The following is a 20,841-nucleotide window of genomic DNA, read 5'->3' on the forward strand; positions in this document are numbered from 1 at the left end:
TGCAGTCTAACTAACGGATATTCTGTGGATGACTATGGATTGGTATCTGAAGACAGATGCTGTTACCAATGTCAGCTCTACAGTTCTGCTTCATCTATTGCAATTTTCATTTTTGACAATTTTTGTGTTTTAAAAGTGATGTGCTCATGTATTCAATTCAAACCATGTTTACAGCAACACAGTTAAAAAGAGCAAAATAAAAAATGTAACCTGATTTAGTCTAATTTCCAATCCTAACGTTTGCTTCCACATTTGTTTCTGTTCTTGGTCATAACTTTTAGTGTTTTGCTAATTAAAATACAATTTGCTGAGTTCATTGTAATACCTACTGCATTTCTGAAAGATACTAATAAAACTCTGAAGCTAATTTCAAACTAATAAGAGGCTACTATAAATGGCAGTAATAAATAAATATCAGCATATGTCTTTTTCCTGATTTCTTTTTTCTCTTTCTTTCAATAAAAAGGCATTCTTAGGGAAAGAAAAGGTTGTATTTTGGTACACACTTCTGGGCCAAAGCTGAGGGTCCCAAAATGGTGTGAGACAGAGAATGTGCAACAGAGCTCAACAAACTGACCTTTGCAGCCAACCCAATCCTGAATAATCCATGGGTCACTAATCTGCTAATCAAACAATGGGTTAGCACAGTTATTAGTGCAGAACCCTAATCATCGCTTCAAGATCCTACACAGGCTCACCTTTTAATATCAGATAACAGAAATCAAATGTCAGCATTAATTCACAGAAATAAATCAGAACCGCACAATACTGCAAAGATATATTTTTGTCTGACCCTCCCATCAAGGCCATGAAGTACCAGATGAGAAAGCTGAGGCATGGAGAAGTGAATTGTCCCAAACCACACGTCTGGAAGTGTTGGAGCCAGGGTCTGAACCCAGGCAGTTCAACGGAAAGAGAACATGCTTTGTTGTGTGAGCTTCATGAATGAAAACATAATCTTCCTTTGCTGTTTATGCGAGTGTTTTTCATGAATCCCAATGGCAGATATTTATTCTTTCCAAGTTTTGTGTCACTTCAGCACATTTGTCTCTGTATATCTATCAGGTAGCAAGGTAGACGTTAGTGTATGCATGTAGAGGAGTAAATGAAACTGGAAGTTTCTGACTATTATACAAACGGAAGAAATGTAGAAGCAAACCTGGCAAGCAGATCAGTATTTTTAACTTACATTTTGTTAACATGCATTCCATGTATTCTGTAGCTATAATTCCAAGAATATGATAATACTCTTGTTCTTTTTTAATTTTTGTGATAATGTACTTTAAATTTACTTTTTATTCAAAGTATTAATGCCTTTCTATATAAACAATTCGCAAGAAAAAAGCAGAAAGAACACTGTTTGACAGGAATATACATGAGAGCTGTAAACAATAATCAAGACCTAAGATGTCTTTTTCACTCATATACATTGACTTTAAAAAAAAAGATTTATTTATTTTTAAGTCAGATATACAGAGAGGAGGAGAGGCAGAAAGGAAGATCTTCTGCCTGTTGATTCACTCCCCAAGTGACCACAATTGCTGAAGCTGCGCCAGTTTGAAGCCAGGAGCTAGGAACTTCTTCTTGATCTCCCATGCTAGTGCAGGGTCCCAAAACTTTGGATCGTCCTTGACTGCTTTCCCAGGTCACAAGCAGGGAGCTGGATGGGAAGTGGACCTGCTGGGATATGAACCGGTGCCCATATGGGATCCCAGCACACTCATGGAGAGGACTTTACCTGCTAGGCCACCATTCTGGGCCCTAAACATTGACTTTTTATATATCAGCAACCACAAATCTCAGAAAAGGTATGCTTGCAATGGGGGAATCTCAACTGAACTTGAACTGTGGTTATGCAACAAGGTGGAGGAATCCACCATGGTGGGAGGGTTTGGGGAGGGGTGGGGAGAACCCAAGTACCTATGAAACTGTGTCACATAATACAATGTAATTAATGAATTAAAAATAATAAATTAATAAAAAAAGAAAAGATGTGATATTTACTTTTATTGCTATGTCTTATTTCATTAAACACAGTAATCTTCAGTTGCATTTCTTTTGTTACTAGAGTTTCACTCATTTTGTGCTTATGTAGTATTCCATAATGTATACAAACCACATTTTGTTTTTCATATAAAAATTTTATTGTATAATAATGGGCTTTACTGTGATGTCAGCATCATGTACACGTGCCAGTTCGTGTTCTAGCTGCTCCACTTTCAATTAATCTTCTGGCTAATGTAGCTCAGAAAGTAGTGAAAAATGGCTCCTGGCTTTGGTCCAGCCCAATATTTATTTATCTAAAAGCCAGAGTCACAGGAAGAAGGAGAAATAGAGAGATAGAGTGAGTGAGAAGGAGAGAGATGGAGAAAGAGAGATCTTCATCCTCTGTTCACTCCCCAAATGGCTCTCTTGGCCAGGATTTGGTCATGTTGAAACCAGGAGCCTGGAGGCTCTGTCCAGATCTGCTATCTGGTCTCCAACTGTTAAGCTAACCAGTAAGAAGATGTGTTGGAAGTGATATGGGTGGGCCTCTGACAGCCATGTGGCATACCAGAATCACAGTGTGGCTTAACCTACTGTATCACAATACCAGTGCCCCATAATCTCTTTCTCCAGTCATCAGCTGACAGACAACTAGTTTGATTCCATAGCCTAGCTATGGTGAACTGAGCTGCTGTAAGCATAGGATACACATAACGCTTTTGTGTGCTTATTTCATTTCCTTGAGTGTATTCTTAGGAGTAGGATAGTTGGGTTGTATAGTAGATTCATTTTTAGTTTTATGAGGACTCTATATTCCATACTGGTTGGGCTAATTTACACTCCTACCAACAGTGTATTTGGGATAACTTTTTCTCCATGTCCTTGTAAATAGGCCTACTTCTTGATTTTCAAATGAGAACTATTCTGACTGGGCTGAAGTGATGATTATTTTTATTTGAATTTACCTGGTGGCTAACCATCCTGAGCATTTTTTTCTTGTTTCTGCTGATAATTTGTATTTCATACTTTAAAAAAGATGCCTATTTATGTCCTTTGTCTATTTCCTAATTGGATTGCTTTTGTTGTTTTTACTAAGTTTCTTGAGCTCCATATATATCATGGATATTAACCCATAACCAGGTGAATAGTTTGCAAACATTTTCTTTCATTCTGTCAGTTGTGTCTTTACTATGTTAAGTGTTTCCATTGCTGTGTATAAGATTCTAGCTTTATGTAATTCCTTTTGCTTATTTTTACTTTTTCTTGTCTGTATTTCTCAAATGTTATCCAAGAAGTTTAGGTCCATACCAAATATCTTGCGACATCTCTCCTATATTTTTCTCTAGCAATTTGATGATTTAATGTCTTAGGTTATATTGTTGATCCATTTTGAGTTGATTTTTGTATAGGGTGAAAATAAGGGTCTTACCTCATATTTCTGTATGTAGAGATCTAAAATTCCCAGCACCAATTGTTGAAGATTCTGTGGGTCAACATTACATATCCAAAGTCTTGTCCTTCTGCAATAACATTGTTAGGTGGGTACTAGTCCACTGATGGGGTAGGGAAGGAGTGGAAATCTTAAGGGAATTCTCTTTACATTATGTCTAGGGGCTATTAGATCCAATAGCACTATGCTAATAAGGTACTACAAGGAATTTCATGATTTTACATCCAGTGATATCCAAGAACAGGTGGTGGTATGCATGGGGGAAGAGAAATAATGATCCATATCCATATCTTTAAAACTCCAGTCTAAAGCAGAATGGACTCTGTTCTTTCCTAAGATGCCTTGTGCAACTTCTGAAAATCTCTTCTGTGAAGCCAAGGATCTCTTATGCATCCATTGCCAACAAGTTCTGATGGTTGAGTTGATAGAGTCAGGTTGCTACATTCAGAATTTGCAGAACAGCATCAATTTACAGAGTTGCCACACTGAGTGTGCATCCCCTATCCATATTCTTACTCTTGGTCAAAACAAAGTATTATGATTGTTTCTCATATTAGCGATATCTTAGGTCTGACAATGTTAAATTTACCTGAATCCCAAGATTGTGGATATCAGCGATGGTTAAAGAAACACTTCCCCACCTACAACCATGTTTTATGAACTAGGAAATACAATAGCAAACACTGACCCTTCCCATATTTGTATGACTCAGAAAACATTCACAATTTTCCTGTATCAAGTTCTGATGTAAATACCCCCAAATTCCCACTCTTGACCTTTGAAAGGATTGGCTGACCTTCTGGTATCCAATGATCAATAGAAAAACAATTGCTGATTAATGAATCCTCTGTTAAGCAGTTTCCAAAATTTTGGATTAGTCTCAGCCTGAGCCAGAAAGCCACATGCCCCCTTTAATAATCCATTCCTTTAAAAACTAAATCTGGGATAAAATTTCTCTGATCTAATGTCTGATATTGTCACTTTCATTTATGTCACATGCCCACACCCAATTCTTCCCAATCTTCTTTCCTACTCTCTACAAAGCAGAAATACTTTGGCCTGAAGTTATTTTTCAAAAGATTTATTGTGTTTATTCGAAAGGCAGGGCATCAGGGAGAAAGGAAGAGAACTAGAGAGAAAAAGAATTTCCATCTGCTTGTTTAATCCCTAAGTGGTTGCAAGGGCTGGAGTCTGGGATTCCATTTAGGTCTCCCTCCTGGGTATGGAGTCCATACACTTGGGTCATTTTTTGTTGGTTCCCCAGGTGCCTTAACAGGAAGCTGGATTAAAAAGAGAGCAGGGCAGTTGGAATAGTGGCTTAACCTCCTGTATCACAATGTTAGCCCCCATTTATAGATCTTGTGGTTTAAGAGTTCTCCATATTACAATAATTCCTTCCCCTAGCTGCAGTAATTTTTTACTGTTTGTCTTTATCAAGTCCAAGTTTGTTTATTGTATTAAAAAGTTGAAGCAAAAAACACGAACATTATGCTTTATCCGTATTTCACTTATATTTATATATTAAGCTACAAAAGTAAAAGGATGTTATTTGGGGGTCATAGGAATTGCAGTTTGGGAGACACAGACCCAGATAGCTTTGCATCAGTGTTTTGAGGAGAGTTAGCAAAGTAAGTGCTCATGTGTTAATGAAGAACAAGGGTGTACCACTAATGAAATAAAGAAAGGATGAAAAGACAAAATAAAAAAGAAAGTGGGAAAGAAAGCCAGAAAGAAAGTGGGAAATAAAGAAAGGGAGAAAGAAAGAATGAGAGAGAGGAAGAAAAATAGAATGAAGGAGAAAGAAAAATAGAATGAAAGGAAATAGATAAAGAGAAAAGAAAATAGAATGAAAGAAGGAAGGAAGGAAGGAAGGAAGGAAGGAAGGAAGGAAGGAAGGAAGGAAGGAAGGAAGGAAGGAAGGAAGGAAGAAAGGAAGGAAGGAAGGAAGGAAAAAAAGAAAAACTGCACAGATGGAATGGAGATGTTGAGCCACTGAGAGTTTGGTGACTTCCTGACACACACCTGGAACCTCTAGCTCCAATGTAATCATTTTGTGGTCTTCATTGTTGCAGATACTGGAGTTCAAAGGGTGGAAGGGACCAAAGTTCACACTTCAGGCAGCAGGTGGAATCCTAATTTCTTCCCAACCATTCTGGGAAGCTCTTTCAGTGTTGTTTTGATTGTAATTGGGCTTTTATTTTCCTGATATTCAAATGTAAGTATTGGCTATTTTGATGTTTTTTTCTTTGTAATTTATAATCTCCTTGGATTTACTTAGGCCTTGGGGCCTCCACTATTTTCATCACTCATTCCCAGGATGTTTCAGTTAGCAGGGACCTTAGCTTATTAAAATTCTGTTGATTTTCCTGGCCCATTAGCAGGAAGCTGGATCAGAAGCAGAGCAATTGGGACTCTTATGCGATGCTAGCCTTACAGGAGATGGCCTAACCACTGTTCCACAACACCAGCCCTTACCTACTGTCCATCTCTACCCACGGTTCTGATTTAGATCTGACTTTCCAGAAAGCTCGAGTAACACACATAGAAGTGTAGGGTACTTAATGTCCCCGGGGTGGATTTTATTGATTCATAGAGGGAAGGAAGGCAGCAGTAGTGTCCTGTGCTTTATCTCCTTTCCCTCCACCTCTACATTTTGTTCAAAGTCGTAGTGATTCTCCAGGCTTGTCTGAAAGATGTCCAAAGTCACTGATCATAAGCGACCACGCCATGCTTTCTTGGAGACAAGCCAATGTATGCTTGCTCTCCCTCCTTCCTGACCTCCCTTCCCTGTTCTTACTGCATGGGATTATTGTAATGACTTAGTGTCCACAGACAAAAATCACAAGAGATCATTGTTGTTGCATTAAGCTTTAGCACTATTCCCCAACAGACCAGGTAAAAAAAATAAAAATGGAGTCAGTGGTGCTAAAGTTCACCAAGTTATTTATCTGACTTCTGAGAAATAAGAATTAGGGAGAGAATAACTAAATCTCCCAAACAGTCCAGTCTCAAATGGTTTAGCAAGGAGAGTCCCTCTGCTTTACTCCTTAAATAAAACAGGCAAGCCTAACTATTCTGCTAGCAACCACGTTCTCCTACAGCTCTGGCTCCCCATCCCTACCTTTCTCAGAAAACATCTTTAAAGACGCAGATCTGACTTTGGCTCTCTCTTGACTTTCTCTGCCTATAACATTAAACCTCTTCTATTCAGTCCACAGGAGCACTTATGGAATGAAATGGAATTCCATCTTATGGAATGAAATATGGTCCAATTCAAAAGTTGTAAGTTGCATGAGAGTTCCTTGAATGATGGAAATTTTGCCTCTTATTCGAGTTCCTCAACCACTTCAAGTCCAATGAGCAGCTGAAAGTTTTTGATTTACTTGAACTGTTCCTTTAAAAAAAAAAAAAGTCTTCCTTTCATTGTCTAGTTTATCTGTCCCTGGTTTATTTCTTATCTGTCTCCCCCTCCTTTTCAGGGTTTTATTTTCTGCCTATTTCTTTAAAGCAGACAGTCCATACTACTCCACACCTTTAGTGAATCAGCTCATCTCTTTCAGTAGCTCCAACTGGAACTTTGCTGTGGCATCTCTTGAGAGAGATAGAGAAAGTTTTCTGGAAGTGTCTTGGATTTTGAAGGTTTCTCTGACTCTTGTCTGGGTGGGATTGTGCAGAAGACCTTTCCCATTGGTGGTCTCTAACCGATCAGTAAGTGGCTGGGCAATTCCTGTGTTGCCCTCTTGAAGGTGTATTGACTGACAAATGATAAGTTTCCCAACAGCGTATGTACAATCATGGGGAAGTGAGATGGTGCCGAGATGGTGCCTCAGGGAGAATGGCCCCATAGGGTTTGCCTCTGGACCTCACACAAGATTTTAGCAGGCTTGGACTGTCTCAGAAATGATGAGATGATCTCTCCCCCCCCCCCTTTTAATTTTATACATCCAGTGAATTTCAAATGTCAAGTATTTCCATATGATAGCTCACTCATTAAATGGCCTCAACAGTCCGGAATCTTGCCAAGGCAAAGCCAGAAGCCTGGAATTCCATCAGAGTCTCAAACATTGGTGGAAGATTCCCAAGCACTTGGATCTTCTTCCACTGTTTCCCTAGGCACATTGGCAGGGAGCTGAATCAGAAGTGGAGATTCCAGGACTTGAATGAGTAATCTTAGGGGGTGCTGGCATCACAGGCAGTGGCTTACACTGTTGTGTCATACTGGCCACCTCAATTCTTCTTCAATATTTCTCAAGTAATTTTTCCCTCCTTCTCCAGTATACTTGCCTTAGTATTCAACACCTTTGATATTGCAGAGAAACTTAATTGGGGAATACTCTCATTACGACAGCCTCCTAAGAGATTTCTGTGTTTTTCCCCCTTCATTCTCAATGTTATTTCCCTTTCATTCCCTCTGCTTTTCAAAGTTTTTTTTATTGCATGCAATTATTTTTAAAAAAGATTTTATTTATTTATTTGAAAATCAGTGTTACAGGGAGAGAAAGAGATTGATCTTGGATCTACTGATTCACTCCCCAAATGCTCGGGATGGCTGTGGATAAATCAGGGAGAAGCCAGAAGCCAGGGGCTCGTTCACATCTTCCCATACATGCACAAGCCCAAGTACTCCGGCCATTCTCTGGTGCTTTCCATGGTGTGGAATTATGAACACACTGCACCCATCCCTAATATCTTCTAATTATTCAGTTTTTCTTAGATTGTGACTTAGCATGACATAGCGTCTTTCCATTATATAAATTCCACTTGCCTTTTCATTGTCCTATCCCTCCAATCTAGTGAGTACGCTTTCTGTAAGTACATTTATACAGGCATTCCTAAAACATCACCTTTTCTACAACATGGTTAAGCTTTATGTGCTCCTCATTTGCCACAGTGGCCTTTCTCTTCTTTTCCTCTGGTGACTTCATATATTTTTTCCAAAATTCTGTTACCACTTGTGTTTTAGAATACTTGGTAACAACACAGGAAAGCACCCCCTTCCCTGGGCTTTCACCATGCATTGTGCAAATCTCTGTCCCAGTACGTCTTGTGGGGACGTGCTTCCCATTCTCAAGCACCCTTGGGAAAAATACTACATCTTACTCATCTTGATTTCCGCAGTGCTGTCACAGTCCTTGAAATGTAAGGATCTCTACAAGTCACTGAAGGAACAACGTGTTAGGAGGGATTCTAGGTTCTGAGGTAGGACAGCTGCATCTGTGCAGGTCACACTGACCTGGGATTTTATCATTTGGGGGGTTTCCGTTTCCTTAGTTTGCAAAGTGAGGAAGCAAAAGGGCCTGTTCGGCTTTGGTGGTTGGCAATATTGCCTTCTACAAGAGTTCAAATGTGTATTTTGTCTGATCACAGAATGTGGTGCTAACAACGTGAGAATATCAAAAAAGCAGATTCCACACACTTCTCTCTTACACACATTTCTCCGATGTCCTAAAATGCAGGTAATTTGTGTTTGTTGGGCCAATATTCCTAAACATTCACACTGATCATGGTTGGGTCACGATGCCTTTAGGTGGGCATGTGCCCCTGCTCGACTAGCAAGCCCCTCTCTCTGTTGATCCTGTTTTATAGAGGTTAAGACTGGCCCTTATTCATGGATACAATGTATAAGTATTATACCAAACTACCTCCCTCCCGTTTTGGGGGGCAGTAACTTGTTCAAAATAGTGTCTGCGTGTGCCTTTCCCCCCTGAGTTCCTCCTGGACTTTTGATAACATTTAACCTCATAATCTTTTCAGAATGTAGCTTTGTCTTGATACAGGCAAAGTACAAAGCAGTCTAATTCTAATTAATTTGCCGAGGTATTTCTCTTGACAGCCGATGCTTCTTCATGGTAATCGTTCTGTTTGAATATTTATTATTGGAACATGTGCTGCTGGTTTTAAAGTTTGCAAAGGTTTCTCCCTGCCTTGAAAAGACGTCTGGTATGATTTGTATGCTCAACGAAAACTATCCATGAGTGACTTCCTTTATTCTTGCATTGTTCCTGCTAGGATGGCGTATCTGCTGTTTGCATGTTAGAATGGAGCTGTGCGTTCGATTTATTGCCGATTTAAGGGTGAGGAAGGAAAGGAGACAGGAGCTGATGGGACGGGGTGAAGACACGAGTCCAGGAAGGCACTCCATCAAGAAGACGATTGCGCTTCATTTCCTCTTCTCTGTACGCAGGCTACGGCGCCCACCATCTGTACGCTAGGCTTCAAAGGGCTGTTCCCTGCAATTTGCTGGTCCCTCCATTCCTTCCCTGGGAACCAGAGGGGCCGGGAGAGAGTCTCTGTCAATCAGTTCCTTGGGCCAATGGGAGAGGAGATAGCCCCGCCCGCCCCGCCTCCGTGCCTGGGTTTCCCTGGGAGCATGCGCAGTGGGTGTTGCTGCGCCGCCGCCCATCAGCTGAGCGTGCAGCCGGGGGCTGGGGCCCCTGGGTGACAGTGGTCGCAGAAGGAGCAGGAGGCCGAGAAGGTCAGGGTAAGCGAAGCCTGGGGCTGGGGGCCCTGGCTGGGCCACCGGAGCGCAGTGTCACCTGCTCCGTGGCTTCCCTGAGCGACCGCCGGACGCCGCCCTGGACTCTGCGTCGGGCTAGCTGGGCGGAGAGCCGGTGCGGACTCCGGGGTGGACGCCGGCCCCAGACCCCGGGCGCTCTGGCTGCAGAAGGACCTGTGGGCAGGCCTGGCCGGGGCTCCGGGGTGGGCTCCGGGGTGGGCGCCGGCCCCAGACCCCGGGGCGCTCTGGCTGCAAAAGGACCTGTGGGCAGGCCTGGCCGGGGCTCCGGGGTGGGCGCCGGCCCCAGACCCCGGGGCGCTCTGGCTGCAGAAGGACCGGTGGGCAGGCCTGGCCGGGGCTCCGGGGTGGGCTCCGGGGTGGGCGCCGGCCCCAGATCCCGGGGCGCTCTGGCTGCAGAAGGACCGGTGGGCAGGCCTGGCCGGGGCTCCAGGATGGGCTCCGGGGTGGGCGCCGGCCCCAGACCCCGGGGCGCTCTGGCTGCGGACAGACGGGTTGGCCGGCCTGGCCAGCTCGGCTGGTCGCGCCCTGGGCCTCCCGGGGCTGCTCTCCTGGGGCCAGAGCCACTGACCCGCTGCCCTCTTCCTCCTTCCAACTCACGGGTTCAAAACACACATTTAAACTTCTCTTCCTGAAAACAGGGGAACCGAAAATCAAATGCTTGTCCTAGACAGACCCTAGTCGTGTGTTGAGTGGCTCCCCGTGGTTGCTTTTTCCATTTGGCTTGGTGACTTTGACATGCCAACTTTTTTTCTTAGTGCAAGTGTTTTTTTTTTAATTGGTTACAAAATGATCTTAGAACAGGCATAAAATATTTTAAGAATTCCAACCACCCTCTAACTCCCTCAACCCCTGTCTCGTTTTCTGCTTTCTTTAAATATAGACAAAGTGAGGGGTGTGTGAATGTGTGAAAACGTTGTCTTTATGGCAAGTGCTATGTGTTTTCTTTTTTTTTTTCCTCTCCTATTTCTCAGATCTGCTTGGGTCTTCCAGTTGTATATTCATTTTTGTACTACAGATTGTTGTATTTCAACTGCAGGTTATATATCATTTCAGTCTTGCCCCGAATCTTGAAGAAAAGGAAGTGATTATGCAATGGGGTAGTGTTTAGTAATGTTGCAGGTGGGTGTTCCAGCTGCCCTGAGCTGCACCTGGGCAGAGACTGACAAGAAAATGTTACACCGAGTCTTGTGATGTGGGTGAACCTTAGACATGTGACCAGTTAAAAATTAGGCTGCAGCGTGAAGGTGTCTAGTGAGCTGCTGTGGGATCACACATTCACTTCTGCAAAGTCTGTGTCATTTTCCTTCAGATATTTTATATTTGCTGTGGGTAACCAAGTCAATTCTCATTTTAGTTATGTTCCCAAACTTCAGCCAAGTTCTGGCAGTTGAAGAAGAAATTATATAAAATCTCTGCAGTAAGTCTGAATAAGGTTTTCCCATGGATCCGTGTAATTTGAAAGTATAATGTGTGCCAAGGTGAAGGTGAAACCCTTGGTAAAGTGAAGAGAGACTATGGGGGTGGTGAGCCGAGTTTGCACACGCTGTGGGTTCTGTTGGGAATCTGGGCTCTGCACTGAACACTCGCACTTTCCCTTGAGTATCCACTGTGCAGCTGGCACTGCCCATGGCACAGGCTGGCAAGGCTGGGTCTCTCCTGCTGATGTTCCACAGGTGAGGATAGACAGCAACAGAGTACCAACTGCAGTGTTTCTGGCAGGGACGAGTGTTGGGGAGCAGTGGGAGAGAAGGATGGAGGGGCAGGAGTGGTGGATTCTCACTTCAGATTTGGCTTCCTTGGCAAGTGATGACTCCTGGGGGAAGTCAGTCCCCTGCAGATCACAAGGAAAAAATTCTAGAGGCAGGAAATGGCATCAGCACAGGAAAACCACAATCTTGGGGCATCCTTTCGCGATCTCCAGTGCTTTAAAAATGGTAGTATGAGGATACTTCAGAGTGGTTTTTTTTTTCAAAGATTTAGTTTATTTTTATTGGAAAGGCAGATATACAGAGAGGAGGACAGACAGAGGGAGAGAGAGATCTTCCGTCTGCTGATTCACTCCCCAAACAGCTGCAACAGCCAGAGCTAAGCCGATCCGAAGCCAGGGGCCCGGAGCTTCTTCTGGGTCTCCCACGTGGGTGCAGGATCCCTAAGTTTTGAGCCATCCTTACCTGCTTTCCCAGGCCACATGCAGGGAGCTGGATGGGAAGCAGGGCCGCCAAGATTAGAACCAGCACCCATATGGGATCCCAGTGCATGCCAGGCAAGGATTTTAGCCATTAGGCTGCTGCGCTGGTCCCTGTTGTATACATGTTTATTAAGCACTTACTATATAGCCTGAATCTGAAAAAAGAATAGTCCACAAAGTAGACAAAAATGCATCTTCCTTCCCAGACTCCAAAAATATACATTCTGGGATACACTGTGGAGGCAAATCCACTGTGCTGGTACCAATGATTGAGAAAGTGAAACTGACCGCTCTGTCCAGGCTACATTTATAGCATATGAGGAGTGTGCTTACTGGAAATCTTGAAGGCTCCTGAAAGTGGCCACTGGCAGTGGGGCAGTGTCTGTCATGCAGGTTTGCCTTTGTTCCCTCTGTGTGCGCTCTTGGGACGCAGCCTTCAGAAGGCTGTGTGGTGAGTGCTGGCTTTGATGTTCCCTGCCCTCTTTTCTCTTTGTAATTACCTGGGTGATGAGGTCAGCATCATGCAATAGAACTTTCAGCAAGCATGGAAAAGGATGGTCCAAGCGCTGTCCAGGCTGCTGGACGCCAGCCACGTGCAATCTTTGAAAGCTTAAAAGGTTGCTGTTATGACTCGGGAGTGAATTTTTCCTTTCACATAATTGCAGTTTTAATAGCTTAGGGAGTTTGTGACTACTCTGCTAGTGTAGGTCCAGATAATGTAATTATTACTCTGAGGAGTCAAAGGAGGAATTCCAAATGGACCTTGAAAGGGGTTTCCTGAGAGTGGGGTAGCCCGCGCCAGCCAGAGCGAGATCCTGAGAATAGATGTGCAAAGCAAACAGTGGAAAAACTTGCCGTTAGTTTTAGCATGCAAAGTTCACAAACTTCTAGGTCAGTTTATAGTTAACTATTTGTGTGTGCGTATTTTTGTAGTAAAGTTAGTCATTTATTCCCTTATTTCTGCTGCTCTACCATCAGGAGAGCCAATCATTGATGACTTTCAGATACCACTTATTAGAATAAGAGAAAACAAAAATGCTTTGTAGTTGTACTGCTTGACCAACTCACATAAGTATACTGAATCTACTTCCTCATCTTCAGAGAATTGGATATCAAATCAAAGGTGGGGAATTGGTTTTTATTTTTAATTGGGTGAATCAACCTGTCCTTAATCTTACTTTGTAGGAAAACAATATTATTTTTTAAATGCTTTTATTCTTATTTGAAAGGTAGATTTACAGAGAGAAGAGATAAAGAGAGAATCTTCTATCCACTGATTCATTCCCACAGATGAGCACAGTGACCGGAGCTGAACCAATTTAAAGCCAGGAGCCTGGAGCCTCATTCAAGTCTCCCATATAGGTACAGGGTCCCAAGGCTTAGGGCCCTTACTCCCCGGCCATAAGCAGGGAACTGGATGGGAAGTGGAGCAGCCAGGACATGAACCTATGCACTTACAGGATACTGCTGCACTAGCAGGCTGAAGATTTGCCTGTGGAGTCACAGCCCTGGACCCCCATATTATTTTTTTTAAGTGTGAACTTTTGTTATGTCTTAGTTTCAAGTATTTACTCCTTCTGCTTATCTTAAAATAAGTTAATTGCAGTATGTTTCAATTTCTTAAATCACACAGCCTCCTAGCCTTATAATGCACAAAATAACTGGGAATAAAAAAAGCTCAGCTCTGGCCATTGCGGCCGCTTGGGGAGTGAACTCACGGATGTAAGATCTTTCTATCTCTCCTTCTGTCTGTACGTATCTAATTAATTAGAAAAGGAAGGAAATATTGAGTCCTGAATAAGTGTTAGCCATTGTTAATCTTTTACATTTTTTTCATTTCCTTTCTCTTCCATCATTCCTAGATTGCTTTTCATTCTTCACTCAAGACTTAACTGAAGTGAGCAACCCTGTGCTTTTCCCTAAATTCCACACCGACCAAGAATAGCAGTTCCTTGGTTGAAAAAAGCCTCAGTTTCTCACTAGCAGGAACATTCTCAAGTGGAGTCGCTGGAGTATAGGGATGAGGGAAATCCAATAAACTCCTGGAGAGGCAAAAAGGTGCCTGAAATGAGAATAGTGAGAAGGGTTAGGCTACATTTGCATGAGTTTTGAGGATTAAGTAAAGAACTATCCTACTATTCTCAGACCAATAATTCACTGTGTGGGGGAAAGGGAGCCTCAGATGATTGTGTTGATTCTAACACAGATGAGATTTGCAGTCTTGGCTGATGCTGGCTAGACATATGCAAGGAGCAGTTCAGACCTTTCCATCCTGTGAGATGAAAAGCACTTGGTCTCTGGACATTATCTTGTTTTGATCCTGGCAGTAACCCAAGTACTAACTGTCTTGTCCAAGATTGCCACTTCCACTGACAGCTAAACAGGTAGTTGGTGAGTTTGTGTAGTTTCAAAGACATGGAGCCCACAGAGAGATTTGAATATGATTTGGAAGTATGGCTATGAGACTCATGCATGTTTAGGCTAAAATGGAGCCATATGCACATAGCAGTTCCCAAGAAATTACATTAATAAGAAAGAGTCTTTTCTCAGACATTACACATGTGTTGGTTGTAAGATACTGTGGATGGAGGAAAGGAGACAAGGAGAGATCATTGTGCCAATAGAATATTGTGTTATGCATACAGTGGAATATTATTTGGCAATAAGAAGGGATGACATACTGAAACTTATTACAACTTGGAGGCCCTTGAAAATGTGCTAAGAGAATGAAGCCAGTACCCAAGTACTTGAACCTTCCCTTGCTGCCTTGCAACATGTGCAGTAACAGGAAGCTGAATCAGAAATGGATGAGCCAGACTCAGCCAGGCTCTGTGATATGGGTGGCCTCTCAGTTGATGACTTAACTGCTACACACCATGCGCACCCTGAATTGTCTGTTATTAATTGGATTATTTGGAGTGTTTTTTTCCTCTTTTGCTATTGAGTTGTGGGCTTACCTTACATATTCTAACGCCTTCTCGAATATTTAGCTTGCAACCTTTTTCTGTCAATCTATATGTTGTCTCTTTACTCTCCTAATTATTTCCTTTGTTGATAGAAGCTCTTTAGTTTGATGAAATACCCTTTGTCTGGGGATCTGAGTTAAAAAACCCTTGTCCAGTCCTGTGTCTTAAAGTGTGTCTCCAATATTTTCAACTGGCCTGAGAGTTTCAGGTTTTCCATTTAGATCTAGTTAATTCATCTTTATAATCCATAGTTTTCTCATCATTAAATCAAAACTAATACCACTCACTTAAGGGTGAGGTTGACAGCAATATGCCACTGCGTAGTCAGTAAAAAGATGAATGTAGGAGTGCTTGTAGTGTTTTGCTATTCACAATTGTATACATACAGACTATCCCTTCACAACCTTCTTTTCAAATCCTGGGTAATGAGTGGAGCAGGGTGCTGTCGACTGGAGGGGAGCAGAGGGGAGTGAAGTGGAGTGGGAAAATGAAGAACTTTATTTCATTTTTTTCTGCAGCAGCATCCCAGCTTTGCCTTCTATTCCCAAATGGTGGCTGATGGAAAAGTGGCTTGTTTATGTTCTGTTGGGAAAATGTGATGTGGTTTTCCAGGACATTCTTTTGCTTCTCAGTAGTTGGGTCTGCTGCTTTAACTTTTTTCCATCAATATTGGAGACCTGTGAGTCAGAGGTTCCTGAGCTGCTCCTGTGTGTGTTAAATTAGGCATCACGAGCTTTCAGAGGGGTTTCAGAAGCCTGAAGCCTGTATTCCTTCTAAGTTCTTAAAATGCCTGTTTCGTAGTAAGGACTGCTTTAAATGTTAAGCAAAGATGTGTGCATGTGGACCTTGCCTTGCCGCTACTTGCAGTTCAGTTCAGGAGGCAAATTGGATTTACAAACTTCTACACAGAGAAGGGATTTAATAATCCAAGGAAGTTTGCAAAGGTATGGTCCTCATTTTAGTGGTTAAACTTGTTAACATGAGCCTGCCCTTTAAAGTGCAGTTTTTTTTTAAAATAGACACGAGAGTTTTACTATTTATTGCACCAATTGCCTGATTCCAGCCCTGTTTCCTTAGTCAGATTTGTCATTGTAACCTTCCAGATTGATAATTTAAAAAATGTAAGCCAAAATTCACTTTTTTTCTATTTTATTTTTCAACTTATGGTACAATCCCATAGGCTCTGGGATTTCCCCTAACACCTCCCCAAATTCCCTCCCTCCCAACTGATTTCCTCCATTTATTACAATAGGCTAGTCTGTCATAAGCCGTCATAAGTCCATCATTCTGTTACTTAAGTGTGTCCTGACATTTTTTGGTACAGACGATGGCAACTAGTTCAGCATCCTGTTGTCAGGATACATCCAACAGTCTCATTGTGAGTCCATCTTTGATTTGGAAGTAGAGATGTGTACTGCATGATATTTTCATATCTGGATATGATAGTCTTTATTATGCAATTACTATACATTTCCTTAAATGAGAAGCCATGAAACTAAATCAACAAGATTAAAGTTAAAACAAAAATTTACAGTTAAAACAAAAATGTTACTGAATGACCAATGTATCCATGAAGAAATGAAAAAGAAAATACAAAACGTTTCTTGGCGAAAACGGTGCTACTGTGTTATTTATGAGTCAGTGAATAATTTAATAAAAGCAACGATTTTGAAGAAATGAAGATAAAAACAATGTTAAAACACATGATTTGCAGCAAAAACAGTATTGAGAGGGTTGCTGATCTTATAATTTGCATTAAGGTTGCCTTGTATCAGAGAGAACATATGGTGTTTGTCCTTTTTGAAATTTACCTATTTCACTGAGCATAATGTTCTCTAGTTGGGACCATTTGGCCACAAATTGTAGAATTGCAGTCTTGTTAATGGTTGAGTGGTATTCCATGGAGTAGATGTACCACAGTTACTTTAACCACTCCTCTTTGGATGCACATCTGGGTTGTTTCCATGTCTTTGCTGTTGTAGATTGTGCTGCTTGTAAATATGGGATTATAGATTCCTTTCTTGTATGCAGTTTTTATTTCATTTGGATGTATTCCTAGGAGTGGGATAACTGGGTCATATGGCAGGTCAATTTTCAGTTCTTTTAGCACTCTTCATACTGAATTCCATAGCAGTTGTACTAGCCTACACTCCCACCAACAGTGAAGGAGGATACCTTTCTCCCCACATCCATGCCAGCAGGTGTTGTTAGTAGAGTTCTGAATGTAGGCCACTCTCACTGGAGTTAGTTGAAACCTCAAGGTGGTTTTCATTTGTATCTTCTCAATGGCTTGGAAGTCTGAGCTTTTTTTCGTATGTCTGTTAGCCATCTGAATTTGTTCTTTTGAAAAATGTCTGTTCACTTCCTAGAGCTGTTTGATTTTCCTTTATGTTCTTCAGGTGACTACTTTGAAATCTACACAGTCCACTAACAGCTGATGAAATTAGCAGTTCAGCCATGTCTTACACTCCAGGAATCGTTGGAGACCCCGCCCAGCTGGCCCAGCGCATCTCTTCCAACATCCAGAAGATCACACAGTGTTGTAAGTTGAGCTTCCTATTGAGTATGCTGTTTGTTTTTAATTCAAAACTGCATTTGGTGGAGGTTCCTGAAAGGACAACTCTGGTGATTGAAAGAGGAGGAAGCATTCCTAACAGCAGTTTTTAAACAACCAGGCCTCGGAATGAACATTAGAGATAACTATATTAGGTGAGGTGACATGTTCCACATTTTTCTGCCAGAGGTAGCGAAGTATGCATTATTTCAGGAATGAAATAAAGATGTTAAAGGATAACAGATGTCAGCATTTTCTTTAAAATCATCTAGTTCAAGGTGAGTATATGACACATTGGCTCAGTTTTATAGTTTACAACTGGGGAACACCGCTATGAGCTAAAGGGATAATGTTTAAAAAACTAAATCTGACTAGATCATTAAAGTTAATTTTGTAAAGGCAAATATTTGCCACATTATTAACGAGCAGGGAAAAGCTAAGGATAGATGTTTTTAGTCTATTGAGACTGGTAAATAGACAATGATCAGAGACCGAGAAGCAGTAGACTGATCCCCATGAAGCATTTTATCAGAAGTTACTTCTCCTAAGCATATGTAATTTTTTAAAGACTCATCATTGCAAATTTAAGCCTGTGGATTTTCGAAATTTGATAATTGTCCCTAAATAACAGCTAACAACATACTGTTGATTCTTACATTTTGCTCTGTTTTGGACATTCGCCTAAACTTCATATTTCACAGTAGGCTAATCCCATTGTATTTTTTGGTCTGCTTCCCTAAGGTTTCTGTCCTTACCAAAATGTTAACATACTGCTGAAACACAGAATATTTTCAAATGACCATACTAGGTTTCTTTATTAAGTCGTCAACTTCCCAATGAACTTTACATAAATGATTTAAGTGAAGTGCCAATGTATTTGGAGGCAAGGGGATTAAAATTAAATTACAGATGATTCTAAAACTATATCACCATGTACCATGTAACCCTTATTCTGATTTGAGGCTGTTCTTGTTTTCTCTGGCTATTCTTAGAGGAGTAGGTAAGTGAATAGAGTTGGGGTTTGCTGTGCACAGCGGACAGTGCTGGCATGAGTACCAGGATAGGCTCTACCTAGCTCTTCTAGCTTCAGGTTTATTCTGATGGTGGCCACTAAAGATCCTCTCCTTATGGCTCCCATGCTGCTGGTTAGAAATTCTGCTGGCAGGTAAACAGCAGATAAGCTCTTGCTGGTTCCAATATAGGCTCTTCTGCTTCCAGCCCAGCTCCCTGGTGATGTACTCGGGAAGCTGAAATGCTTGAGTCACATTTGTCCACAGGGGAGAGCTGGATGGATTTCCTTGTTCTACCTTTGGCCTGGCCTCAGTGCAGGTCTTGGAGCCATTTGGAAAGTGAACCAGTGGATGGAAGGCATCTGTGTGTGTGTTATGTATATCTTTCAAATAAATAAATGTTAAAAAAAAGGAAGTGTTGCCAGTCTGCCTCAGGTAAATTTGATTACCTATGTGGAAATTAATGAGGTTTTTTTGTTTTTGTTGTTTGCTTTTTAATTTTTATTTGAAAGCTAGAATTTATGGAGAAGGAGAGATAGAGAGGAGGCATTCCTTCTACTGACTCCCTCCCCAAATGGCCGCAATGGCCAGAGCCAAGGTGATCTGAAGCCAGAGGCTTCTTCCAGGTCTCAACAACTTGTACTATTCTCCCCTGCCTTCCCAGGACATAGGCAGGCAGCTGGATCAGAAGCAGAGAAGCTGGGTGAGGAAGCAGAGCCAGCATGGGATGCTGCTGACACCATAGGGCAGAGAATTAGCTTGCTGTGCCAGCACGCTGGCCCAAAAGACTAAAGGAACTTGTAATTTATATTTGTATTTATAGAAAATCAGAACTTTCGTGCAAGAAAGCAGGCCAGAGTCTTCCTCCCAAGAAGGGACAGGCATTCTGTGCTGGAAAAGCTAAATTATGTCAGGGTGTCAGGAACTCTAGGAAGAACATATGAAATGACTGTGTTATACCAAGATTACAGAAGTAGTAAGCACTGAGTGGTTTGAAAGATTTGATGTGAACATGAACTAGAAGGAGATAATGGTTCACTTAAATCAAGCCATCTCAGTATGGAAGATTGATCTGCTTAGATGAAAAGTTATAAATTGGGCCAAAGTAGAATTCATGGAATGTCTGTCCATTAGTTAAGTGTGTGACTATGTTGGGATGCAAGAGAAGCTGGGGTGTGGGAGGGTGGTACAGTGGCTCCCCGATGTCCAAAGTGAAGAAGTGAGAAGGCTAGGACTAAAGCACTGTTGTATGTAGAACAGAAACCACACATTCTGCCTGGACATAGAGGCCTCAAGTTTAAGGCAACTACAGGGTATCAAACTCCAACTTGAAAATGAGGGAGGGCTTTTCAATAATCCAAAGCCTTAAATGGGAGAAATTACCTGTTTCAAGAGGAGAGAGATTGCAGTCACTGACTGACCTGAGTCATATGCTTGTCAGATCTTTAGCTAAGAGTTTTAACCTTGGAATGATGGTTCACATTAAGTGGCTTTCAATTTTTATACGAGTCAACAATTAACTTGAGCACTTGCCGCTTGTTAGGCAGTGTTTCAGACAATGGGGAATCTATAAAGCTAAGCTCTCAGTGTATTTCACAGCATACTAAGGAGCAACAGTATCTAAAAAATGAATAAGCAGTGTAATTTCCTATGAGAGTGATGTAGGAATATGGACTGAGGAAGTAAGTTCAGCTTAGATGGTGCCTGAATGATGAAGAGGGGCTGACAGTGAGAAGATGCAGGGAGTGTGCATTTTGGAGAAAATGATAGCTGGAATTAAAATCCTAAAGCACTCTACAGTCTAAAGTTTATAGTATATAGAAAATAGAGCAAAAAAGAGAAATCCGTTGTCGCTAAAGCCAAACACTTCAGGTAAGAGTAGCAGCAGAAGAACTAAGAGAGGAGGCATGGGCAGACCCCTGGGGGCCTATTGGTTCGGTGAGTTTAGATTTCATTCTGAGAGGTAGTGGAAATCACTGGAAGGTTTTAGACAGTGGAGAGACACACCACGCCTGCACTTTGAAGACTGTTTCCTGACAGCTTTGAAGGTAGACATTAGTGGAAGTGCAAGGGGACTTCCTGGTTATTGCAGACATCTGTTGAGAGAGTTGTTGGCTTGTACCAATGTGATAGCAGTCAGGATACAGAAAACTGACAAGTGTATTTTGGA

The 20,841-nt window shown here is 41.8% G+C and overlaps 1 protein-coding gene across 1 annotated transcript in view; it reads left to right on the top strand.

Annotated features, from left to right (window-relative positions):
- Window positions 1–9,832: 9,832 nt before the first annotated feature.
- STX7 (syntaxin 7) overlaps window positions 9,833–20,841 on the top strand; it is a 44,854-nt gene continuing 33,845 nt past the window's right edge. The window contains exons 1-2 of the mRNA XM_004587325.4: window positions 9,833–9,917; window positions 17,507–17,649. Of these exons, the coding sequence (XP_004587382.1) occupies window positions 17,565–17,649 (85 nt within the window). The 5' untranslated portion in view covers window positions 9,833–9,917; window positions 17,507–17,564. The remainder of the gene's footprint in view (window positions 9,918–17,506; window positions 17,650–20,841) is intronic.

The sequence above is a fragment of the Ochotona princeps genome, chromosome 1 (genome assembly GCF_030435755.1).
Source record: "Ochotona princeps isolate mOchPri1 chromosome 1, mOchPri1.hap1, whole genome shotgun sequence".
In the NCBI taxonomy this organism is placed as follows: Eukaryota; Metazoa; Chordata; class Mammalia; order Lagomorpha; family Ochotonidae; genus Ochotona; species Ochotona princeps.